The sequence below is a fragment of the Neopsephotus bourkii genome, unplaced genomic scaffold (genome assembly GCF_033783945.1).
Source record: "Neopsephotus bourkii isolate Nb327-2 ecotype Australia unplaced genomic scaffold, CSIRO-AGI_Nbou_v1 NB_1760, whole genome shotgun sequence".
Classification (NCBI taxonomy): domain Eukaryota; kingdom Metazoa; phylum Chordata; class Aves; order Psittaciformes; family Psittacidae; genus Neopsephotus; species Neopsephotus bourkii.
Genome location: NW_026902234.1, coordinates 6,902,869 through 6,929,583, shown reverse-complemented (window position 1 = coordinate 6,929,583; position 26,715 = coordinate 6,902,869). Strand labels below are relative to the sequence as shown.

The 26,715-nt window shown below is 41.5% G+C and overlaps 2 protein-coding genes across 12 annotated transcripts in view; both read right to left on the bottom strand.

The window, feature by feature from the left end:
* The window catches only part of RGPD4 (RANBP2 like and GRIP domain containing 4), a 33,803-nt gene extending 30,097 nt beyond the window's left edge, over positions 1-3,706 (bottom strand). The window contains exons 1-3 of one of the 3 annotated variants that reach the window (XM_061377646.1): positions 3,497-3,706; positions 1,047-1,114; positions 471-582 (exon numbers count right to left, since the gene is read on the bottom strand). In XM_061377646.1, coding sequence (XP_061233630.1) covers positions 471-582; positions 1,047-1,114; positions 3,497-3,571 — 255 coding nt within the window. In that variant the 5' untranslated portion in view covers positions 3,572-3,706. The remainder of the gene's footprint in view (positions 1-470; positions 583-1,046; positions 1,115-3,496) is intronic. The other 2 variants (XM_061377645.1, XM_061377647.1) reach the window with 2 other exon arrangements.
* A 3,151-nt stretch (positions 3,707-6,857) lies between these two features.
* LIMS1 (LIM zinc finger domain containing 1) overlaps positions 6,858-26,715 on the bottom strand; it is a 75,702-nt gene continuing 55,844 nt past the window's right edge. For 6 of the 9 annotated variants that reach the window (XM_061377801.1, XM_061377802.1, XM_061377803.1 and 3 more), the window contains exons 2-11: positions 24,425-24,584; positions 17,688-17,754; positions 15,552-15,672; positions 14,685-14,834; positions 13,365-13,515; positions 12,462-12,554; positions 10,864-10,912; positions 9,213-9,288; positions 8,752-8,945; positions 8,227-8,364 (exon numbers count right to left, since the gene is read on the bottom strand). In XM_061377801.1, the coding sequence (XP_061233785.1) occupies positions 8,798-8,945; positions 9,213-9,288; positions 10,864-10,912; positions 12,462-12,554; positions 13,365-13,515; positions 14,685-14,834; positions 15,552-15,672; positions 17,688-17,754; positions 24,425-24,584 (1,015 nt within the window). In that variant the 3' untranslated portion in view covers positions 8,227-8,364; positions 8,752-8,797. Of the gene's footprint in view, positions 8,365-8,750; positions 8,946-9,212; positions 9,289-10,863; positions 10,913-12,461; positions 12,555-13,364; positions 13,516-14,684; positions 14,835-15,551; positions 15,673-17,687; positions 17,755-24,424; positions 24,585-26,715 lie in introns of those variants that run through there. The other 3 variants (XM_061377799.1, XM_061377796.1, XM_061377795.1) reach the window with 2 other exon arrangements.

Sequence of the window (26,715 nt, the reverse complement as noted above, 5' to 3'; positions counted from 1 at the left end):
TCACGAATGTGACATTTATATGCTCAGCTAATCAAAATTAAATTTGTCTTTTCCTCCTGCCCTTAATCCCTCCAAAACCAACCAACGAAAAAACACATTACACCTACAGTCTTCTAGTAGTAACTAGATTCCTGTTGTCATCACGGTCCACATTAAGGAATTCTACAACAGTCACAGATCCTTAGTCCAAAAGGCAATGTATGACATGGGAAGAATTTAACAGATCAAGTACAGAACAAAACACAAAGCATCAGCTTAAAATATATACTACTGAAAGAAAAGATATGAAGTGAAAAATTTCCTCTACAGTGCTACATTTGCTTTCCAGTGTCACATGTGAATATAAATTAATACAGTTTTTCACAGAACATGTTTTCTTCTATAGTTTTCAGAATGCCCAGCAAGGAAGAATTTTAAAGTCCATTTACAAAGGAATAAGGCAGTACATTAGGGGTCAGTGTAGTACTTACCTTGTAACACCCAAAAGCTTTTTCTATGTTATCCTCAGCTTCATAAATTTGTCCAAGAAATCTGTGTGCTTTGGGATCTCTCTCTTGTACGTTGAGGTATGTAGATATGTACCTATGGAGGGGGGAAATGTTAGCAACTTTACCAATATTTTCCAACATTCCCCCCTCCGCCAAGCTCTAATGATAACTTAATCTGCCATACAGGAAAGTACAGATGTATTTTGTTCTAGATACATTGTCTGGACCTTGAAGTAAAAAACAACAGTTTTACATGTACACTTGCCAGCAAGTATTTCTGTTTATTAAAAAAAAACAAACAGCAGAGGTTAACAGAAACAGTAAGAACTACATAACACAAGAAAAGAAAGTATTTTTAACCAGCTAAGTTTTTCACTACCACGTAAATCTTCTTCTAAGTTGTTGTTTTATAAAGATTTAAATAGTACTCCCCCCACAATTACTGCTACCTTAAAAGAACATGATATTGATCTTGTTTTCTCTGGTCTACCTCACATTAATTTCGCTTTTCACTTACACTTTAGAGAACAGAAAATCAGGCATACATTAGCACATTACCTTTTAGCAAGTTCATATTCTTTAATTTCAAAATACAGCTTAGCAAAGAGGAATCCTTTCATTGATTTCTGAAAGAGAAAAAAAAACATGATATACTTTAGACATACAGTACTGTCAAAAGGATGACCCTTCTTTTCAGAAATGCATAATACTTCTAAATGCCTGAACATGACAGCTCATTATGAGCTCAAATCCACTCCTCAGGTTCAAGGGTTTGGAAAGATGCAGGATTAAGAATTTACAGATTAAGAGTTTTTCCTATAACTGACAAAAGCTATTACACAAAATAGAGATTATGAGCGAAGCGAACAAGTCGTCACACATGTGGAATTTCATAAACACTTCTGATTAAAGAGAAAAGAGGGTCAGCTACATTTAGTCTCTTTTTCTGCAATGTAGCAAAGAAAAAGAGAATCCTACCAACCAAGAGAGACCTGTCATTTAGCCCTACTGTAGTATATTGCCATCAGACACCACTGCTTAAATATACTTGAGGAAAAAGCAGTTTCTACAGAAGTTGTTCTCAGTTTGGATAAGAAGTATGTTTATACAGTTTACTTCTGATGTTGTCAGGCTAAGGTAACTTGAACATACACACCCTATACACAAAAGATGACACATTTTCAAAGATAACTTTTGTGGAATAGAACAAAGAAGCAATAAAAGAAAAAAAAGTCAGAGAGTACGCAAAGGGCAACATGACAGATCATGGACAGGAGGAAAAGAGTGAAAAGAATGAGCTAAAGAACTAAGCCACATGTAAAAACATCAACATATAAGTAAAACTGACAGAAATGTAAAGCTTGAGCTACCTGTATCAGTTCAAAAGCAGATTTTGCTTGTGAACCAAAAATCATCGGATTTTTAGTTAAATCTGTGATTCCAAACAATGTGTACATTTTGAATACTTTTCAACTACTACTCTCCGTCCCTCTCCCATTCTGCCATTAATGAAAAGCTTTAAGAAACAGTTTAGAATGAAAGCAGGCCTCCTAAGATCCAAGATATTTCAAGTTTTCAGTCTGTATTTTTGCAGTATATTACAAAAAGTAGCACTGAAACACACATGGCATCTCCTTTTAAAACTGGATGAAAACAAACCTAAAAATAAAAGTTTTGCAGCCTTGTAAGAACCATCCCCTAACAGCAACACGGAGAAAGACAGTAATTATTTCTGCCACTGACTGTGCTGTTACAGTTATTTGTAAGCATTGCTTAAAAAGCTCAAAATACTTAAAAAATCTAAATCCTACCTATGCACCAGTTGGTCCTAAGCACAGCAGGAGAGAATTTTTGTTGTTATCGATTTCAATAGAAATACCAAAACAATTCAAGGGCATTCCATTTCTGGCAGTGATGTACCTGACGCCTTTTGGTCTAAACAGCGCCCAAGTCAATCAAAGTCACAGGACAACTTTGTTGCTGTTAGGATAGATATAAATGATGATGATCATCATTACACAGGCCCTGCATAAAGACCCAACTGCATCATGGTGAACATGGACGCATACACTCTACACAACACACTGCTGAATATTCTACTTCTGCAATAAAATCAATTCAGAGCAGCAGAACAGGCTCTTTCACGATTAAACAGCTCCCATGAATTGCATCACTGTGACCTGTATACTGTTTTCCAGATATAATGGCAAAGAGCAACCAGTCATGCAGAGTTCCTCATCACTCTTTTAAGTTATTAAATACAGTAGGAAAAGCATTTCCTCCCAGTTCTCCCTCTCTTAATACTGTTACTTCTTACTGTAATTACTGTTACAAACCAGTCATGCAGATAAGAATACTAGTTACGTAAAAGGAAACTGAAAGTATCTCATATGTTCCCTGTTTGGAGTCTATTTCTCTAGAACACAGAAACTCAGGAAACTTAGCAAGTACACTCATAAAACTGAAGAATTCTGTACTTAAACAACTGGTGGGCTCTTTAAAACTGCAGTAGGGCTTACCAGGTGCAAAAGGCAGGCACACAGCTCTGGTAAACCACTGCTCCTGTTTAGGGGAAACACCTCCAGTAGCAAAACTACACGTCCTTCCTCACCGTAGCTTCCCCCACCTCATTCCACTTAACGAAACCCTGAACAAATACGGACTCAGAAATACTCCCAGAGACACCACAACCCCCTTTTTCTTCCTCTTAACCGCCAAGTCTAAGGAAGGGCAGGACAGGCCCAACCCGAGCACCCCAGCGCCGGATACGACGCGGGGAGCGGCAGCACACACAGAGAACAGTCGCCTCCCGCCCGGTAGCCCCCAAGAAAGCAAGGGAGACCACCGCTGACGCCCCACACAAGAAGCCCTACCACGGACTGAGCCGAGCCGGGAAGCCAGCAGCAGCCGCAAGAGCCCCCGGGACCGACGCAGGCGGGACGCAACGGGCAAGGCCGCAGAACGACCACTGGCGGCCCGCGCCTGGGCCCGCGGCCGGCAGCACTCACCTCCCTGGGGGAAGGCGCGGCGGCCTGCACAGAGGCGACATACCGCTCCACTTCGGACTTCGTGCGCCTCATCATGGCGCCGCGGCGGTGGAAGGCCGCGCCCGGCCTCTCTCCCTGCGGAGCGCCTGCCGCGCCGGCCTTCGCGCGGCGCCTTCGGAAGGGAAGGAGGAAACGACGTCCGGGGCGACGCGGAGGCCGCGAGCGTTACGCAAGTTCCCGCGCAACCGTACAGGCCGCGCTGCTGCCGGCGAGTGCGCGAGATCCGGCCTCGGGGTGGGGGGCGGAGCCTCGGGGCGGGGAGGGGGGGCGGAGCCTCGGGGGCGGGGAGGGGGCGGAGCCTCGGGGGGGCGAGGGGCAGGGGGCTGCCTCTGCGCATGCGCCATGGTGGGGAAGGGGGTGGTGAGCTGCTGCCCAGCACGATCGGGCTCAGGCCTCTTTTCGGCCCCGGTTGTGCCGCTGAGGTAATGGCAGTCCTGTAATGGAGTCCTGTCGTCTCTTGGAGGCCGTAGGGACCTAAGCGGTCTGGCGAGGGCGGGTTGGGCCGGGGTGAGGCATTGCCTGAGGGCTGCCTGATTGTTGTACCCCCCTCAGTGTAAGGGCACCTGGCCGTTGCTCCGTTGTACTAGGCCAGCTTACGTTAGTGCACGGGTCTTCCGCTGTGCCGGAGAACCTTCATGTGTGTGGAACCAAGCTTTATTGTTTCCTAACTTAAGACTCTGCCTTGTGGTGCTCAGCAACTGTAAACACAAGATACCCAGTGTTCTAGAAAATGAGTTTCCAAATACTTCAGTGGCTGTGGTGAGAAACTTTACAGGCACTGTGAAAGCATGATTATGCTCTTTGTTGCTCCTGGACTGCAGCTGGGAACATGGGACAAGATGACAAGACTGGCAACTCTCAAGGCATAAGAAATTTGCAAGTTGCAGTTCTGAGTTTGCTGGTTGTGGGGTGGTGGCTCACAGTGCAGACCCAAGCAGGCAGTCTCATGTTCTGCTGCTTGGAATTACTCTTCTGTCAGTTCAGACACTTGAGTCAAAATGAGGCCACTGGGCTGAGTCTCTCAAAAAGCATCATTAAAACACTGTCCAATTCCTAGTATCAAGCAACCCACTGACAGCCTTGTGAGTCCTGCAACACCTACAAAATACTGACATCCCCACTTTTTACCATCTTTGCAGGAAAAAAAAACAAAACACAGCTGCTTGGTCCTTTAAGGAGATCAGCAGCACCCATGTAACACCCTGACTGAAAGAATAACCCTTTTTATTATTTCTTCTATTAACGGTGATTTATTTAGACATTGGATTTAATTCCCCAAGAAATAAGATATTTTTTTTCTCTATACTTCTCTATAGTATGTCTACAGCTGGGGTTACCAAACAGTTTGAGTGCCTGCCAGGCTGAGTACTGAAAGTCTTGGTGCTAATGCAGAGAATGCTGGAATTGTCTGAGCTGGCTCACTGGAGGAAATTACTGCTGTTCAGCTGATGGGGAGGCACAGGAAAATGCCCTCTTGCACACAAGATCCAGTGTGCCTTGACACTGGGATGTTTCTCACACATCTCTGTAGAAGGGGCATACCCTGTGTTGTCCCTGGTGGGGACAGCTCAACGGGGCAGCTCACCAGGCAGGGCAGCAGTTGACTCTCGTCCCAGCAATCCAACTGCGTGCAGCTCAGCTCGCTATCTGCATGATGGAACAGAGCCCAGCACTAGCACCAGCAGCAGCAGAAAGGCTTTAGGCTCAGTTTCTTCCCCCTACACCTGTACTGACTGGGCTTTCTGAAGCACTCCCTATTGTTAGTCTAAGCAGGTGCTTCTAAAGGCATTTCTTTTCCTCATGTGTGATTGATCCCATGGAGAAAGGAGAACAGACTTTTGAGGCATCCACTCCCAAATCCCAGGCTCACAGCCTTTTTTGAAAGACCTACTAGGGGTCATGGGTAGAAAAACAATAATAAACTTTGCCTTTTCCAGGAATGTATGTGCAGCTATGCATAATATTTAGAATACTGGCAGGCCAGGAAGTGAGCTTCACCACCAGCCATGTAATCATCCAGGCTTTCTAATTGCTAGCTTGCTCCCTGGCTGTTTTGCAACTGCTTTTAATTAATTCTTTTCATGACAATGTCCAGGGGTATTATTTCAATGATAGTTCACTCCAAAGACAGCTCCCAGGAGAGCAGTATGGATTTAGTGAACCCTCCACTTGAGCTAGGGTTCCAATAATAATAACAAAAAAAATCACCATGAAGGTGATTAAGCACAGGAATGTATTTCCCACAAAGGTCTCTGAAAGCTCATGTGCAGATACTCACAGCTTGGCAGAGCAAGACTTTCAGTACTGATCCAGCTTGGAGCTAGGTATGCTTTAAGCAGATGGTTGGGCTAGTAGATCCGTGGCAGTCCTTCCAACCAACATTTCTGCATGATTCATCAGGCTTTGAATGCTCAAGTACCCTCAGATGTTCTCAGGGCTACATCATGGGGTCCTAGATATATATGCTCATGTTCATAAAATACAAGCTGCTGCTGTGGTCAACAGTAGCACGGCCTTCACCATCAGGAACTTGAAAACAAAACCTGTGTTAGGACCACAGGGCTACCACTGAGTTGAAGGCAGACGTGTGGCTGCACAGTGCAAACAAGGCCTGTGTTGTAGATAGATGTAACTCCAAGCAGTGTGGATGTGAGCCAGGTCTTGCCATTTAGCCTCAGGCTTAGGGACCATTCCCAGCTCTTCAAACAGTAAGGCTGTGCATACATAGGCTGAAAGAAAAGATGTACAGTCAGTGTAACATGAAAAACCTAGAACAAGAAAGCATTGCTGAGTACGGTCGTCTCGATCCATGGCACAGTACAAAATCCCAGTGGGACTACCATGCTAGTTATGTACATTTATTTAGCACATTTTAAGCTTTTCCAGTCTTGAACAGAGTCAGGACTGTGTTCAGTTGCTGAAGTACAGCATTTGATAACTACAGAGGATAAAGTAGTCAAAAAATATCATACCTAGCACGAAACTGGAAGTTTGGGGTGACAGTTTCATTACAGTCAAAGTAGGACAGAAAAAGTTGTTAGGAAGGTGTACATTTTAAACCTTTTTCTTGGGGAAAACCCAGCAACTGTGTCAATGCAAAAAACGTCCAGAAGAATCAAGCTGTTCTTCATAAAACAAACTGCAATATCTTCCATGAACCTAAGAACTAACTCCTGTGAGGTATTTAGGAAAGGCGCACGTCTCCTTTAAATCAGGATAATAAGGAAGTATTTATGTACATTCACAGGTAAAAGCACAGGGAACCGAGAGAGGCCTAGTTGCTTTCCCACCCTTCTCAAGCACTCATTTAAGAGAGGTGATACAGGGTTTAATAACATAGCCTTTATTGAGGACACTGGAAAGCAGGTGTTTTAAAGCAACTGATTTTTCATAAACAGGAAAGAAAATTTTACCTTCTATGATGTAATTACATAAAATCTGTTTAAGTCACTTATAAAAAATTTAAAAAAAATTAAATAAAATGCGTACTTCATAATGTAGTACCATCAAGAAGTCCTAAGTAACTGCATTTTCTATAAGAAAGGGAAAAATGGAACAGATTTGCATGGACAGAAGTCAATAGTATAAAACAATTCAATGTATGTTATAAGGAATTCTGATGATTTGTGAGCTCAGTTCTTGAGGATGGCTATAGAAGTAGATCCTAGCAGGATCAAACCTTGTATATTTACACTCTTAGGTGTAAAAGTAATATTGCCAGTTCACTGAAATACGCACTTTCAGTACTGTTCTGAAAATCAATGAAGTCTAGAAGCTAAATTTTAAGTTCAGGTGTTCACACTTGAAATAAAATACTTCACATCCTCCATAATTAAGGCAAAGTATGTTATCTTTTGAAAATACCTTGTATATATTTCTGCGTAAAAATATGAAATAAAAAATAAAACTATATATATATTTAATAGAACACAGTTACGTATGGTCCAGCAGAATAAGGCACAAAAAGTAAATAGAATGCAGAAGCATATATAAAAGTTAATGTGTTATTTTGAGTGGAATATAGCAAAATTCAAGTAGTTCTGAGTATGCTCATTTCTTGCAACAGGAATACATGTTTTATATACGTATTTCATGCTAAGCCTGAGGTACAAAGATTCATCATGTAAGCATAATCTAGAAGAAGTAGGTCATTTGTAGAGTGACTGTATTTAGAAATCTGATCAAACCATCAGAAACAAGGCTCCTTAATGAGACAACTTGGCCTGAAATCCAAGCATATTTTTTCCAACAAGGAGAAGTATATTAGATTCTTGCCCAAGTCACTTGACTTGGGCACATTTTGTGTGCATGCTTAATATGAAGGTTAATACTTTTGTTAATATAAATGACAACACATGCCCGAAAAGTTGGACACATTTGCACAATTTCTTTTCACAGGTGTTCAGAAGCGAATTATCTCTGTAAAATTCCAAGATGACTGTGCAGAATGGGCCACCTGCATCAGTTCAACTGCATTATCAGGGTCAGAAACCTTTCAGGTGAGCAGGTATTTAAGTTAGTTCAGAAGTACAGTCTGTTTATCAACAAATAAGCACGTTTTCTCATGTACAGAACAGAGACTCTTAAGACAATTTCATTAGATAGAAGGCATACATCATCATTTGTTGCCTGAGTGCAGCCTCAAAACAGCCCCATTCTCCCCAAGTAATATATATAGGATTTTCACAAAGGAGGAAGAGAGCAGATGAAGTCTTTACTTCCTTCCCAAAGTTTCAGCTAGTTTCTTCAGTCTTTTCTTCAGCTCTAAAGGAAACTTCTCATAACACTTTTTGCAGACAGGCTTCATATCAAACTCAACAAATTTATTCCTAAAATGACAAAGCAAAATACAGGCAAAGTTTTATCATCAGGGATAGTGAAAAATACATTTTAAAATTACACTATTAAATGTGCACAGGCAAAAAATTACAACTGCCATTTATACATATCTATGAAGTTACTTTTATAAGGTTATACACTGTAAGCAGTAATTACACATACCCTGTTGAATAAGTTACCCTGTTTTTACCCAAATGCCCGTATTTATTAACTGTGGCATTTAAAAAGCCTTCAAAAACTAACTGAAGAGCTAAACAGACTAAACATAAGATAATGGAATAACAGGATTTGAAGTTACAGTCGTGTGAAAAATATTTTGGTTTTGAATGCCATAAACTCATGCAAGAACTCAAAATAAAAGCATCCTTAGCACTGACCAAAGAAGAAAGGAGCAGAGATGGTGGTGAGAAGGAAAAAAAAAGTTTACAAACAGATTGGCTTTTTCTTTTTCTGCTTCTCTTTATCCTTTGCTTCACGTTCCCGTTTGGCAAGTCGTCGCTTAAATTCATCTGGCATTTTCTCATAACAGTGTTTGCAGACAGGTTTTAGATCAATTTCAACAAACTTATCCCTTTAGAGTTAAACACAGAAAAAATAAAGGACAGAAAAGGAGAAGAGTTAAGAACATTAGGTGAAGGAGACCTGAACAGAGAGCTGAATGAGATGTAAATTAGTAAGTGGAGCAAGACGAAGAAAGATGCTCATGTTTTCTCAATGCTGCTTTTGTATTTTTTCATACCGTAACAGTAACACTATAGGAACATCTACATTCTGAAGGTAAACACTGATACGTTTTGAAGGCATCACTCAAAGGCATAACTCTTACTGGTAAACTTACTTGAGTGTTAACTTAGTGTTGCAAGTTGAACAAGCGAAACAGTTCACACACCATGCCTTATTCAGAGCGGACACAACTAGGTGATGGGGAAAAAAAAGGAGAAATCATTAACATTAAACAAACAGACAAAAAATTACAGGAATTACGTGTTTCTCTTCTTAATCCAAGTTAGAGGATGCAGGACAATGGTCTTCTCATAAAATACAATATTTTTCAACAACAAACAGAACCAGAGTATTATCATGCAGAGCTTTTTTCCTGCACTATGGGGCAAACACGTCCACAGATGCAGTTATTCCACTGCTTGCCAGAATAGTACTAGTCAGATTAAAGTCTTTGCTCCCAAGCAACAGTCATAGACACTCAAAAACTGCTGCCACAGATGTCTGTTTCACCAGTCACAGAGAGAATAATATTGGATATTCATAATTTGTGACAGCAGTGTCAAATTTGTGTGCGTAAATGAAGAAACATAATTGAAGACATACACTGAAATTCAAGAAACTACTGCATTACACTGTATTCTGTTCATTTCCACAGAGACCAACACATACAACATGGGTGTCAGATAATAGGGTGAAAGGTTAGAATTATACAGAGATGTAGTTATGGGACAAACTGGATTTATTCATTCACCTCAAGTTCCAGTTTCACTCATTTTTGCAGGATTTTATTGAAGAAGAAGACACTGTTTCCTCTAAAGTGTTTTGGATTGTTGTTCTGCAGGTCCAGTTCAGAAAATGTGGGGAAAGCACACCTCTGGAATGTACGTCTCACCCTATAGTTATGTGACTATGAAGTAGTTTATGCCTCTTTTGACATGCTGGAGGTTTCCTCCTACTTTGCTAATGGCTTTGGCTTAGGCTAACATTATAGTATTTACTTCAGGCAGAGGTAAATAGGCACATAATGTTGCATTATTTCCAGTAGAATAATTTGCTTTTGGCGTTTTATCATACCTGGTTGTCCCAAAAACCCCACAAAACCACACCTCCCCTCAAAAAACAAACAACAAACAAACAACAAACCCCACAAAAAACTTAAATCACTTGCTTCCAGTTCTGCCACTTCTACGGGACATATCTTTCCAAGAATGATTTTTACTGGGTTTGTGACATTATCGTCAGCCTAGATTTCAAAACACATGCGCCTGTGATACTCTAAGAACCAAACTGACATAATGGGAACTAGGCACTTTTAAAAGTCCCTTAGGGTGCCCACCCATGTCTTTCAATATCTAAATACTTTTTCATATTTGGTTCCTGATTCCTAAACTCGCTTAAGGAGATGCCTGTGTGGTCATTATCACCATTACATGTGTCCTATTTCGGAACTTGGTGAGGCAGGAAGCCACTTTTGTGCATCTCCCAGCATTCCTAGCCTTTGCATGTCATTAAAGGGTTTCCAGTTGACCACGGTTCTTTTCAGACACTGAATGGTCTTCTACTGTCATGAAATGCTTGCTGTAAAGTTTTCTTACCACTTGATCTCTGGCTAATCAGCTGTAGCCTCATCTCTGATCAAGTGAACGGGTGGTATTATTTTAATAAGAACAATCAAGGATGCAACAGGGGGCTGTTTTCCATTTACTTAGACTTTTAAAGAGGACTTCTATCAGAAAGGAACATTAAGGAAACAGAAAAGTGCTTACCATCTCCTTCAATCACACGGTTGCAGTGGAAACAAACATCACCAAAGAGCTGAAGAGGAAAGATAAGTGGCAAATTTTTATGTAATGATTTTATCAAGGGGAACATCTGAAACTAACAAAATACTTCAGCTGATGGATACAATATTTCAGTAAAATAAAGAGAATGCTGGCAAGTCTGGCCTGGTTTTCCAAGTACATTTTGCATCATCTCATCACAAAAACTCTTTACAATATTAAAAATGAAAATATTTGTTTAACCCCAGTCAATTTTGTTTTAACATTTTTCTAATCCCGAACATTTGAAATACATCAGTTGGTGTCACATACACATAGTTCATAACCAGCCAGTTTAACATTTGGACTTAAACGCATGACTAGAACAACACATTAGTGTTTCTGGCAAAAACTGTACGGAAATGTTGTTTTTATTTAGAAAGAGGAAAATTTAGGCCAAAAATTATTCATTCTATTTCAGGGCTTAACATTCATCCACAACAGTTAAGAAGTGCACAGTTTCATGTCTTTTCTTCTAACTGTAGAAGTTAACCTAGTAAAAGACATCCACTCTACATACAGCACTTGCCTGGGATGTGTAACTGCCCCATCATGGCTGCAACACTATTACTACTAATGTCACAGCATTTATTGTCCACAAGTATGCCAGCAACTTTTCAATCATCTGCCCTTCATCACTGGTAAATTAAGAATCCATCTGTAATTAGCAGGTGCCTTACAACTTCCAAATATAACCCTTACTCTTGTATTTATATAAATGAAGAGGTGGACATGACACAATGCTGACAGCTTCCAAATGAAAAAGGTCTATGCATCATGATGCAGGACTACACAATCAAGGGAGTCTGGAAAGAGATGATTAAGTTCTCCACTGGTGAGGCATTGACACAGGTTGCCCAGAGAAGCTATGGCTGCCCCGTCCCTGTCAGTGTTCAAGGCCAGGTTGGACAGGGCTTGGAGCAACCTGGCCTCGTGGAAGGTGTCCCTGCCTATGGCAGGAGGTTGAAACTAGCTGGTCTTTAAGGTCCATTCTAACCCAAACCATTCTGTGATTATATAATTTTATGCTATAGAACTACATAAATGCAAGTGCTCACTAGGTGGTGTCATCTAACAAATTTAGTCTTCAGCAACCTAATGAATGACCTGGGTTAAAACACTCAGTCCCCTTAGTGTTTCCCAGCTGTAGGGAAAACCACACGAGTGACTAGGGCCTTATCTTAAACCACAGCTACCGAGTGGCAAATATACCTCAGTTTCTTGGGAAAGACCACTACCTGCTATGATCTCCCAGATATATAAAAGCTTGTAACAGTTCTACTTAACTACCAATAAGCTTGAAGAACAACTCAATACTGATTGTTCTGGCTATCCATTGTGAAATACCTGCAACTTTCTTTCTCAATACCAATGTACAGAGAAACCCATATAAATTAACTGTAACATAACATCTGCTAATTGGCATTACACCTGCAGGTGCCTGTAAGAGGACAGAAGTATGTTCATGGATTTCCATGTCTACCTGATAAAACCAGTCCGTGAGTTTACTGATTAACACCAGTTTAAAAAATACTCAACCTTACCTGGTTGTAATGGGTTTCACAATATGCCAAGCCTTTTCTCTCATAATGACGATGACCCAGGAATGGCTTTTCACATTTTGCACAAACAAAATGCTACAAAGAAAATTACACACCATTTTTTTATTATTACTTGGAAGTAATGATTTTTTTTTCTGGAAAGCAAACCAACCAAACCCAATGCTGAACATTACTGAAGTCTATTGAGCTAGCTGTCCCATTTTGAAAAGGAGAATTAAAACTTTCTCATTTCTACATTTAGACCACTTAAAATAATGTTCCTTTTAATGTCTTCAAGATTTCAATCCAAAAGTTACAACAAGAAAAAAATAAAGCAAAGGGATTCCCATATGTTATCAATAAACAGAATGAAGAGATATTAAATTGTAGATAATGTGCAACATTATTACACTCCTGTGAAGACAACAAAAGGAATAAACTGTTTATCTTTCTGATTTCAATTGAAGATGTAGAACTACATCTTGTACAGACGCCTGAAATATGAACTCTCACATAAAGTGCTTTAGAGATATTTACATGGCAGGTGACTATGGAAAACATGAGTGCACTATGATGATAAGTAATACTGCAGTTGACTCAGAATTTTACTGCATTTCCACTCATACTACTTTATATTCTGAAATTTTCTTTTGTAAAGACCTCACAGTGCTTCCTTTGATAAATTATTTTAGTTTCACAGACAAAGCTGTCCATAATGTAGGAAATAACTCCAATTTCACCATGGAAGACTGGCCACAAGAAGGCTGAAAACAGGATTAGGAGAAGGCATTTACTAATCATTGCTGCATACTTTGCTAATCCTTTCATTGAAATTCATCAGCAAAATCACAGATAAGTATGTTAACATTTATGTTTGTAAAAGACAATATATCATCTGGTATTTACCTCCACATGCCATTGTTTGCCCATAGCATTCACCACACGGCCCTCAATTGGTCTCCTACATGCCCCACAGATGGGGACACCCATTTTGTCATGGCAGGGTAAGCAGTATAATTCTCCCTTCAACTCACGAGCATCAGCAGTAAGTTCCTTCCTGTTCAAAAGTTCATGAATTGAGAACATGAGTAACAGCACTGAACAATGTCAATTCCTGACAGTTTCTGAAAAGAAAAAAATAACTTTTAAAATTTGTTTTAGAAACTGTATTTGTCCTACAGTAATGCAGCAGCATCAAATATGACAGTTCAACACAGTTCAAGACTGATTACAATAAACTGAGAATAGGCTGCAAAGTGAAAGGCACTAAGGCACTAAGTCTCTGGAAACCACAACTGAGCTACTGGCATTCTGCATTCTGGTTATGTGGCACAAATGTGTGTGTGAAAGCTGTAGACATGTTTGGTTTATATTCTGGCAATCTTATCACTGGTTTATTTTAGATTTGTGTAGCTGTAACTGAAAGTAAAATGTAGTCCTCTACATCTAGGTACATTTTCCTTGTTGTATCAAACTTCAGAGAAAGAAAACCATGGACTCAAATGAGCTAACTACATTTATCCATTGCCAACTGCAGAATCTCATATACTCTACTTTTTACTAATTTGCATGGTTAGAATGTGGCCGTACTCACTAATGCTCTCAGCTGGTTGCCACTGACAAAACTGTACATGTTATTCAAATCAGTCTTTGCTATGGCAATGAAATAGTAGCTCCCTTTGCACCAGAAATAAACTAATAATCCATGCTATATCCTACAGTGCTCCATGGTCTTGTGCATCAGTGCAGTGCAGAAACACGCAGCTTCATGGACTGTAGTTGCAAAAGCTGATGAGATGGGAGAAAGCGTCTAAGAAAAAGATAGGCTTTAAAAGGACAGAACAAAGTTTGTGTGCCATTCAGCTAAAATGAAATAATACAGGTAAGATAGTAACTCAAGCAGCCAAAGAGGACTACTTCTTCTCACAGCAGAATAACAAGCTGTCATTTTGCTACTGCAGAAACCATTATCTGTGTCCATACTTTGTATTTTGTAAGGTACCACCCCGTTCTGCAGAGTCCAGTCTTTCTCTGCTCCCCGACAGATTGTTTGAACTCAAGATCCAACTCCACGATCCCAAAAGCAGTAACACATACCTAGCTACAAGGCACCCAAACCCCACCCTTCTTGCCAACTGCACAGGAGAGGTTTTCACTTTAAGATGTAAACTGATGAAGCAAGTAAACCCAGCATTTTCCCGTTTCCCTTTGCAGAACTCGAGTTACCCGCAGTTTGCACAGTTGAAATGATCAGGGTGATAAGGATCATTTTTGAATATGAGAGGCTGTTCATCAATAATGGCGTGACACTTCTGGCAAATGTACTTTCCCAGGCCTCTGGCTTTTTCCCTGTTATGGCAAGGACGGCAGAGATGTCTGAAACAGCGTAAAAAAAGAGAGGTAAGTACTGCTACCAGGTACTACAGTGCAAACTATAAGCCAAAATTCTGTCAAAACCTCCTTTCAGTCAGTCCTTTTTGGAGGGAAAACAGTCTTTAAAATGATTTGCTAGCTAGACTAACCAAGTTCAGAAGAGGCAGGGTGATCTTTTTATCTTCTATGACCATGTAAGCCTCATTTGAGTTTAAGCTGTGTTGAAACAGTTTGCTATAAATTCGCTTATTATACATATGAAGCCAATGGCTGTAAAATCCACATGTCAAACATTCTTCTGATCACAGCTGGTAAAAAATATCCTGGTCTGTGAAGGTTCCCACTGAACTTAAAGCGATTATTAATAAATAGCTGTTAAACAAGATCAAAACCGGAAACCTAAGTTGGAAAAGAAAGTAAACATTTCTATGAAAAAAATAAAGACAGTGCTTCCGTAACTGGATGCTTTCTCTCTTATTAAGCATAACAGTGGCCCCAAAATGTCACCGTGTTTGCCAAGAAATCTGGTGTTAACTTTTAAAGTGTGTATTCTAAAATTGCCATTCTTAGTTTTGTGATGCACTCTTAGACTTTTCCCCACAAAAGATGCCTCAGTTTTTCCATCTCAGCTGGAAAGCTTCAGGAACCAAAACCTCTCTGTCCCCCCTCTTAGTCAATTTTATTCATGATCAGTTAACAGAAGGAAGGGTGAAGATCTACCTGCCAGCATTCTTGACAAATCCAATATCGGCCAATACTTGTTGGCAGATATCGCAGCAGAAGCACTCTGGATGCCAGCTATTGTTCATAGCTTTAATAACACGACCAATAATGAACTCACCTGTAAGAAACACAACACCAGGATGCAAAATAACACACCAGACAAAGTTAGTCAGCCCACAACAGAACTGCTAGAATGACAGCATCATCCTCTTCCTCCCCCCCAGATCTGGTAGGATTTCAGTATCACAGTTTTGGTTCTAAACTCTGGAACTTGGGTTTGTGTGGGTTTTTTCTTGCTACAGGTCAGAAGAAAATGTGCTGATGGAGGACCTTCTGTTCTTTACAGACAAGCCCTTCTAGATGCACACTCTACCTCCTCTCTGCAACCATCCTTTATCAGTCCTTTTACTGTTTTTACATCTCAAGCTGTTCAGAAATATATGGAGTTCTTTATATAATATGCCTTTCTTGTGTCCTAATCATCTTCCTCCTTCTTTTCTTTAAGAAGATGACACCTTTAACTTGTCATGTACATAGTACTGTTTTCTACTCTACTAGGACCAAGCCTTGAAGGGGTTCTATGCTCAAAGTACAGTAGAACTGAGCTTGGGTGGCTATGGACATCCTGCAAAACACTGACACGGAGTCAAAATGCAAAGCTGCAGTGAAGGTGCTTCTGACCTACCACAAGGAATCCTGTCCTGCAAGACATTAAAAAACTAGCATGAGAACCACCATTTTGCGTGCAGTGTGACTGTACCACACAGGCAGTGGAGCTATGTCCACCATGCACAGTTCAGTCATTCTCTATGCAGACATTGTAGCCAAGGCCCCTGAGCAGTACAAAGTCTCTGCCTAAAATGCATTGAGAGATCAGCTTCCCAGTTCTGTGGGAGGCTGAGTCCTGGCTTTGGAGAATACAACTCCAACAGCTGCCAAAGGGAAACGATCAGGCAGGTAACTGACGCAGACACAGAAGACAGATAACATCGGGTATGCAGCTCAGTGGCATTCCCATGAAGTCATAGCTTTTCAAGAACAAAACCCCACAGACTCCATAGATGTCAGGAATCCTTGAGGCCTCATTGCTGACAACAGCCCAGTCGATTCTGGATGTGCTTATGAAATCCAAGCAGTGCCAAAGCCCAGCTCTGCACAGGGCCTTGATGACGTTTTAAGGAAGCCGGTGCTACAAAGAGCCAGGGCAGTAGTGGAAGCTGTGCCAGCTGGGCCAGAGAAACCCTGGAGATAGGTTATGTAGCTCCTCAGAAATCATCACCAACCTTCTTCCTCTTCTCCTGCTTGCTCATATCTGCAGCTTTAAATTCAAAGGTCCATAACATCTGCTTCCCTCTCCTTTGGTGTTCAACCCCTCCCTCCACTCAGCAAAAGTCCTCACTGAGGTAACTGAAAGTTGTAGTGCCATGTCAAAGTGCCACAGAAACACAAGAGCTTCCAGACCAGTGGAAACATAGTCAAGTAATAACTTCCCAGCCCTGCCCGAGAACAATGTGTCACACACAGGGAGGGAAAAAAACCCGTGCAAGTAATTACAGTGCAGCAGACACACAAGCATTTAAATCAACAGTGGCAAATAAAAAGCAGCCCTCAGTGATATGTAGGGTGGACATTAGATGCTGAAGCCTTAAAGGTAAATACAACAGGGGACCAGCTGATCATCATCTGTTTGTAACAGTACATGTTGAAGGCTGTCCCAGCTTCCATGGGGAGCTGGACAGCATGTGTGGGTTATAATAGTCAAAGCAGATGACAAAGACTTGTTGCGGGGTTTCAACTGCATGAGAAGGGCCGAATATGATGACATCCAGATGTATAGACATATATTATCAGAAATTCATGAACAGTGTGTTCATTGGATCAACAGCTAAACTACTTAATCAAATAAGCAAACTTTTTGGGGGTTGCAGGTTTTTTTTTACATCATACTATTTGATGACCTTTACGAAAAGCAGCTTCCCAAACTGTCTGAAGTCTAGTTCATTCTGGAAGTTCAGATGCTCAGCTGCATAGGGCCATCTCCAGAGAACACACACACAAGGGTTTCACCTCTTCCCGCAGTGACTCTCCCATTTGTGATCAGTGCACAGTGTTTCACCTTAATGTAAAACTCACCACACTGATGGCAGCAAGGGGCAAAAAGCATCTGAAAATCATGTTCACAGTACTTCCTCCCTTCAAACTGCAAATGGAAAAAAAATCTGAGTGTTAGAGGAATGAAGAGCCTGCGGGTAACACAAATGCTGTATGTAACACACCAGTTTGTTTCCAGATGCAACTGGGTAGTAAAACAGACACCAAAAAAACCAGACTACATGTTAGGCATTAAATCCACCCCCCTTAATTCAGCTACTACAATGCATGTAGTGTTAATAGCACACCATTCCTCTAATGCTGCTCATAGTACGAGGCATTTTCTATCACCCATTTACATCACAAGAGACGTGAATTTTCACAGACTGCTGAGACTCTGATGCAACTGGGCAAATTCTGGGCAGGAAATCAGCTAACAAAAACCTCTCCTGGAGGGGAAGCATTTTCCCTGAACCCGTTTGATCTCTTCCCCACTCTACATTTCCTGCAAGAATGACCCAGCATACTGGAGGAAGTAAGTAGGAGGAGAGGAAGAACACCCAGGGACAGAAATCCTTGCAATTTGTGGAACAGCACAGCCAAAACATGAAGGGAAATAAGGTTTTTCCTCTGTGATGCTTATTTCATAGAATCACAGAATCATTTAGGTTGAAAAAAACCCTTAAAATCAAGTCCAAATTTTAAGGAACAAAGTTCACTACACCTATGAGATGATATAAGGAACTGATCTTGAGGGAGTTGGATCTGAACTTTATCACAGCTTAGAGAAGTTCAGTTGTAGTTCAAGCTTGCATAGAAAAAAAAAAACATATGGAGAAAAAAAGTTCTACAACACTGCAGTAGCAATTTTGCCAAAGAATATGTAAAAACATGCATGCAGCTATGTCCTGACAGTAAGGGAAATGTTTAGATACCTTCAAGGCACATCACTTCTAGACACAAATGCCAAGTAGCATGTCAAAACCAGACAGACAGTATTAGGTATGCTATAAGGTGTTTGGATCTTAATGTCTTAATATAAAACAGTGGAAGAAGGGGGACAGCAGGAAACCCCACTCCTTTCTTTTTACTGGGCCTAAGAGAAAACAAAGCAAATAGCATAAAATAGTAGCCACATATAAAGTTTTGGTGTATGGAGGGAAAATACAGCAATGTGCTTCAAGATTACCTGTTTAATATTGTGAAATTCCAAGGATCAAATACAATATAAGCATAGTAATTACTCATGCAAGTGGCAGGATGAGTACATAATGAATACGCTTGAGATCAGAAACTTAATTCCTTTGCCTGACCTGAATTGCACATACTAAGAGCAGAAAGACACGTGGTTGATACAGACTCTTTCAGAAGTCTCTTCCAGCAATTTATCAAGTGTTTTTTTTTCCAGTGTAACAGTCTAAAAAAGATGACTTTTTAAATTGGAGTTTTAAAATAAAAAATAAAAAAATGAGAGACAAAGGGCTAATATTTTCTCAGATAGTAACAGGAATTATTGGTTTGTTGAATTGTGCTTGCTTCCTGCCAGGCAAAATCCTTTTTAAACATAAACAAAATCCAAAAGCTTCCTGTTTTGTGTAAATAGGTGGTCCAATGGCAATGCTTAGGTTTGCTTGGATTTCAGAGCCACCACATGTTGATCTGGGCAGACCAGACAGGTTTTCTTTCCCTCTGGTTTGTGTCAGGTAGGTTGGTTTCCATTCAGCCTTGTTTATATTTTCAACCTTCTCAGTTCATTTATGCTGCCTTTTGTGGATGACCGACAGCACATACTTTAACAGCAAGGTCATTCGATTGTTGTATGCTGGAGGTCCACGAGTTAAATGGCTCTGCACTGGACATTTCACTGTGACATGGCCTCCAGCTGATCTCCATGTTTTTAGCTAACTTAGTGGAAAGACATGAGTAAAGATGCATTTTCTAATGTAGTTTTTTGGTAAAGCCCATTTTAAGAAAACACTCAAGGTGCAGCTGGAATAGAAACAAATCTGACAAGCACTGCAGCTGCAACTTGCTTTAATCTTCCTACAGGTTATTACAAACACCTTAGAAAAAGACCCAAACTGAAAGGCACTCCCTCTCATCTAGGAGACAAAAGTTACAGAATCACAGAAGCAGCTAGATTGAAAAAAACCTTTAAGATTATCAGGTCCAACCTCTACCCCGGGACTGTCAAATCCACCAGTAAACCACGTCGCGGAGGGCCTCATCTACACAGTTTTTGAACACTACATCTACACAGTTTTTGGAGTGATTTCACCACTTCCCTGGACAGCCTGCTCCAATGCCTGACTACCCTTTCAGTGAAGAATTTTTTCCTAATATCCAGTCTAAACCTCCCTTGGCAGAGCTTGAGGCTGTTACTTTAAGCTACAACAAACCTATTGTGCTATCACTTATTACTTGGGAAAAGAGATCAGCCACTTCCTCTCTCCATCTTCCTTTCATGTGCCATTCCATTTTATTATTATTAATTAACAATAGCAATGATAATAACAACAATAATAGGTGATACAGATTCCCCAGTTATAGCTCTTGTGAGTGGTCCATGAGGATTTTGCTGTACGACTTCTATTGTGGAAGGCTCCACTCTAAACCCTTCCATTTCCCCCACCTCAGCACTGTGCAGAACAAGTTGGTTCTGAAAGCACCCAGCGTCTCTTAATGAATAGGCAGACCAGGGGTAAGACTCATCTCTCCTGTCTGAGGATGAGGTGCCTATGCTCCCCAGTGCAAAGCACAGGCAGTCTCTGGTAGGAAAGAGCCGATCTTGGACCTGAGTGTAACATCGGCTGGAGGAAATGCCCACTGACTGATTACAGTGGGGCCAACCTGTCCCTCTGAGCATGCTGCCACTGAAAGTCTCCATTTACCCATCTATTCTGCTATTAGTGTAGGACTGTGCACTGCTACCTGTTGTAAGACTGGAACAACAGCTTTACAGAATCAACAGCTTCCAAGCAGTGGAGTAAAAGCAGACCAGAATTGCTACCACTTCACATGTGACAGCAAAGCACGGAGAGTTTAAAAACTGCTGGCATGTGCTTGTGCTAATTTCTGCTTAGGCTGAGTGCATAAGAAAGCATGCTGAACTGATTATACTGGGCAAACTGGAACACGTATCCCAGCAGCTCCTAACCCCACAGTTCCCATGCAACATAAGGCACAGCTCTTGCTTACTCCCTTACTCCAGCACTGGCTGGATACCAACCTGTATTATCATTTCTACCACAGGTTCATGAGGACATCATCAAAATTCCTGCTTTGATGTGCAAACCCCAAGCTGCTCATGGGCACTGCGCCATATGCCTCTGCTTGTGCCTGGCAGCGGCTCAGCTCTGCTGCCAGACCAGGTGAGCTGTGCTGATCCCTGCAAGCAGCACAGAGACATGTCCCAGTGGTGCAGTAGACTCACGTTGGTCTGACCAGTTCAGCCTCCGCCCATGGAACCACAACGTGAAAGCTTACCACAGCAGCATGTGACAGCAAATGTGATAAGCAGCTTAATGACTAACTGGGGGAACTCTGCAAGGCTTGCAATAGCCAGGCAAAGAATATGTGACTTCCTCATTGATCAGAGCTGGATATCATTTCCAAGGAACACCAGCTTAGCCAAACCAGATGCAGAATAAACACGAACTCATGCCGGGTGACCAGCAATGCCTGCATTTACCCACAGAGAACCTACTCAGAAACATGTTACCTAGGCACAAACCCAAATGCATCCATCTTCTCAAAGAGCACATTATGCCAGACTGAGGAAGATATCCTTTCTGCCTGTCTTCTCCAATACTTGTTCTTGACAGTGATACAGATCGTGTCAAGTATTCAGAGCATTATCAGCCATTTCCTGAGGACTGGCCAACCTAAGCCCATCCTCTACCAGTTTAGGGCTGTCCCTCCTTCTCCCCCAAAACCCAGTATGTTCTCATTTCTAGTACCCAGGTGCTGAATGACAGAAGAGAAAGCTGTGCCCTTGTCGATCATCCTCCCTAAGCAGCACCACGAGGAAACAAGTGGGGGTTTCCACTGCAATCATCTAACTGGCCTCTCCAGTGCTAAGTGAGAGTCTTTCCTGCAGCATGAGATGTGTAGATACCCTATAGGGTTCAGAGACAGAGGAGAAGGCCCTGCCAAAGATTTCCCAGCCGAAACAGCCCCAAAGTCATGAAGACTGGGACGGCATGGACAGCACTGACCTGTCCACTCTCTTGAAATACCCTGGACAGGCCAGTAGAGATGGGGGAGAAAGGCGGGGTTAAGAACCGTAAGCCACCACCTGAAGACTGTCAGAGTGCTTAAACAGACCAGAAAAGCACCTCTCTTCAACAGCAGCAGAGAGACTTGCCGATGCAGAGAAAAACTGCAAGATCTTGTGCTGGACACCAGAAGGGCTAAAGGCAGACTAGAAGGGCCAGAAGCAGAAGGGTGATGTGAAGCTCAAGCCACACACAAGTCTTTACATATTCATTTAATCCTCATCAATTATTATCTCACCAGCTGTGGCAAAAAGTGTCTAATCTCAGCTGAAACTTTCCACTTTCTATGTAACACTTACCAAGAACAAAGTCTCTACCCAGCCTGAAAAAAGCCCTAGCAACATTAATCAAAACATGTTTAGGACATGGAGCTATTTTCATTCCCAGGACAATCTATCAACACTCATTTCTGGCTTACTGTCTTTAACAGGGAGCATCACTCTGCAACAGGAGAGTGCTCAAACCATCATGAATATGTAGCAAGGTAGCAGTAGGAAGCAAAATGCCTACTATATCTAAACACCATGAGGTTACTTGCCCCTGCCAAGGAGTCTCAGGTATGGCCAAGCATGAGCAACAGGGAGGATGTAACACTCCTGGGCTAGGTGGAAAAGTAAGAAAATTGCAGTCCTGGTCCATCCCTTAGGATATACAGGCTGCCTACAGCAGGACTTCTCAAACTTTTGTCTTTAACAAAGGACCGTTTGACTTTCTGAAAGAGGTCCCTGGAATGTCTCAGTGGTTTTTTGAGTCAGAAAAAGGATGAATACAGTAGTCACGTAGAGAAAATACATTTTATTGACACAATTACAAATAACTTTAGTTTTAGAACATTCATATCACTTTACATTTGCCTCAGGTCTTACAGATCAGGATGGACTCTACCACGCCTGCAAGCAGGCAGCAGCTCAGTATATAGGAATTGTAACGCAACATGTAAGTATCCAGGGGGTGTTTTGTTTTGTTTTAATTTAATTGCTCCTGCCTTGCAGCTCACCTTTTGATGTCTTACAGAGCACTAGTCTCCTTTACCACAGTTTGTGCAACACTATCCCTACAGCAGTGAAAAGACTTTTGATCCTAGAGCAGTGAGAGAAAGAAAACCCCAGGAATCTCCTTTGCCACTGTTCTTTTCCAAGCCACAGTCCTCCCTCAGCCTCTCTTCCTCGCCATGTAATGTGGCTCTGTAAAATTAGAAATACTGCTGTGGAAGATAAACTGTTGTGCTCTTGCCACAAGGATGGTACACTGCATGTGAGGGCATAGCATTGTGCTTTTAATACATTGCTCACCTTTCTTTTCAGATCACAGTATGACATAAATCCTGTAACCACTTACTGTAAATGGGACTACAAGCCACTTGAGTGGGACCTTACCTCTCAGACAGTAATTCCCTGTCACACATCATCTACCCTTCCTTATATGAAACACTTCAGGTTTTATGAACTAGTCTATAGCTTTCACTAAAACCACTTTGTCCTTGAGATAAATGAGCCACATCCTGAATAGCCACAACAGGAGAAGGCAAAAGAAAATGACACTGATATCAAAATACCCATCTGAGCTGAAGGCAACCTACCTGGGGCTGAGAAATATGAGTAAGAATGGGTTTTAACCCTTGAAAGCGTGTGAGAACTGCTACTTTTGAATGCTCCACTTTGTTAAACATAGAGTTGACCCTACAGAGTCCCCATTTGGTTTGGGCTATCCACACACCCTGATCACAGCATGCTGACTTACAAGTCATCTCTAAGTGCACCTTTTCACATGCCGTGCTGGTCTCACTCAACTCAGCGATAAATCTCCTATGGACTGCAGGATGCTGGGGTTTCCCTCTATGTGAGTGTCCTCTCCTAAGAAGTATGCTTTCTCTGTAATTCTGGTATGAAATATGGAGAAGGATTTTTTACAAGGGCATGTAGTGACAGGACAAGGGGGAATGGCTTTAAATTGAAAGAGGGTAGGTTTAGATTAGACACTGGGAAGAAATTCTTCCCTCTGAGGGGGGTGAGGCACTGGCACAGGCTGCCCAGAGAAGCTGTGGCTGCACCATCCCTGGCACTGTTCAAGGCCAAGCTGGATGGGGCTTGGAGCAACTTGGTCTAGTGGAAGGTGTCCCTGCCCATGGCAGGGGGTTGGAACTAGCTGACCTTTAAGGTCCATTCCAACCTTAACCATTCTGCAATTCTATGATGTATCAGATTCACACATTTTAGGGAAAAAAAATCAGCACTGACAAGGAAATCTCCAGCGGTTTTTTGGTTTTGTTTTTTTGTTCTCAGCTCTGATCAGATTAGGCTATACGCTTAAAAAAGGCTATACACACTGAAGCCTTCCAAATTAGCACAGAGATTCTTTTCTCCCTCTTCTGAGCATATCCTTTAGGAAACTAGTTTTAGCCACTAGACCTTCTAAGCTATTGATCTGCCCATAGCTACTTCTGCTATGGAAAGAAGGCACAAGGCAAAGGCTGTGGTCAAGAGGAGCACTCTGCCTGCTTACCTCATAGAAGAGCCCTTCGGGAAACTGTTGGAAGCACTGGGCACAGACGAAGCACTGCTCGTGGTACAGCTCCCCGTTGCTGTTGACAATTTTCTCTGCAGGGGCAAAGCCACCCCGGCAGCGCTCGCAGATGGCATTTGCAAGCGCATTGGCCATGTTGCTGTTGTAAAGAAAAAAGCAGCAGAAAGAAAATTAGCCCAATTAGGTAGCACCACTGGTTGTGGGGCTCTTTTCTTTCCCCAAAGCCAACTGCATCAGCCTAACGCTAGGCTGCTCAACTCAACAGAAGTTTTTCAATGGACTTAATAACTTGTGGTATCCCCTCATAAATACCACTGACGTTTCCCCCTGCTCCCAAACTCTTTAGAAACAACCCCCTGCAACACACTCTAGTAACTGTAATTAACTCAAAAAATCAAACTGCAATGTCATTACTACATATGCATTTGCAGGTTTTTTTCGAATGAGAAATGGCAGGCAATTTAAAGAAGTATGATTAAAAAATACATTAGAATTACAGAAAACAAGGGCAAATATTCAGAATAATTGAGGACTGGTGTCACACAGGAAAATATAAATGGTAATTCCAAAATAATCCATAATTCTACAATGTATATAACATTGGTTTAAAAGCTCTAAATAAGCAACGTGAAAGAGTGTACAGTATCTAACCCAGCAGATATTACTGAGAACCAGAGCAAGTAAACAATTATTCCCTATATAAGCTCTGCATAGCTTGAAGTCATTTTACAAATGTAGTTTGCAGTTGATGGGATTTTTGGTTGGTTTGCTAGGGTTCATCTGAGGGAACTCAGGTCACAGTGTGCTGGTGCTGGTCCAGGGCCAAGGTAGAGGGTGGCAATTCTCTGGCTGCCCCACTGTGACCCAAACAGAGGCAAACACAAGGTGGCAAACCCATGCCAAGGATGCAAAAGAATACTCAAATAGCAACCTCAGTTGCTTCTCAAATGTATGTGACCGTACAGTGACAGTGTGGTAACTGTAAAACAGAGAGGAATTAGCTACTTCATTAGGACTGTGTCCACATCTGCAGAAGAGAGTACAGCTGTTTTTCAGTAATTAAGGCCAGAAAAATGCTCACCTTATTTTTCCTTTGCAACTGTTTTCTTACTCATATCTAGACTCTCAAAGCTATGCTTTCAGGTTAAATTCTCTCCCCTAATCCTATTTGACATCAGAGAGCAAATACAGGTAATGGTCTAGTTTCATTACAATCTGGGAACAGCTGCAGTCAAACATCTATCTGGAAGCTTATTAAACAACTGAGATAATTTTAAACCCATGTGCACGCATGCACCCATTTTGATACAGCTATCATGCTGTGCCTCTAAGTGCAGAGCACTCAGTCCTCTGCACGATGCCAAGCTTTGCCTCCCAAGGGGATAAGAACTCTCAGTTCCCACCAGGTTCAACAGGAATTGAATTCATTCCTTGCACAGCATCCAAGGGAGAAAGCAAACACCTAGCACGTGGCTGAAAAAGGAATGTGCTTTATCTATTTCTTACACTGTCTCACAGAAGAGACCTATGCAAGGTCACATCTGACCAGTTATTATTAGCTGGCTTTTTCTCCCCCTCTCCTCTCTCTAGAGATCTTTGCAGAAGAGAAAAACAGTAACTGCTATCCAAATATTCACTGCCCCCTTGGTGAAGCAAGGGGGCAAATTTCACAAGGAGATCAAACGTATGTATCCCACACGTAACAGACAAGCCTATGGACAAACTGCAGGGATTACACATATAAGCTGTGGTTAACTATAAAGCTCACCAATATTCTCCTTAGATTATATATGCTTTCCATGGTAAAAAACCTCAGTCACTTCACCCATCCTCCTTCTCAATCTAAATGAAGAATAATCATAACAGAAATCGGGATGTTTCATCATCACTTCAACAGTCCTCGAGCACCAGGGATGGTAAGTGCTGCCAGACAAAGTATAATACAAGCAAAAAGATGAAACAAAGTTCAAAAATAAATGAAAACATAAAGCTTTCCTCCTCAGTATGCAAAAGAACTTCATTTTGAAACACATCATGTATGTAAAACCAGTGATGTATGCAATACTTCTGCGTTAGGTGAAGCAATTTATCCATTTACCCAAAATAATAGGGAAAGGACCTGAAGAGAGAGACACTATGTGACAAATTCCAACCCTGTTTCAACTGCCGATAAAAACTTCTGATGCAATTAATGATGGAGTTTAAAGCAAGAGCGCAAATTTTAGTTGATGGTTACAACTGGCAATGTATCAAGCAGAACAGTGGCAAAG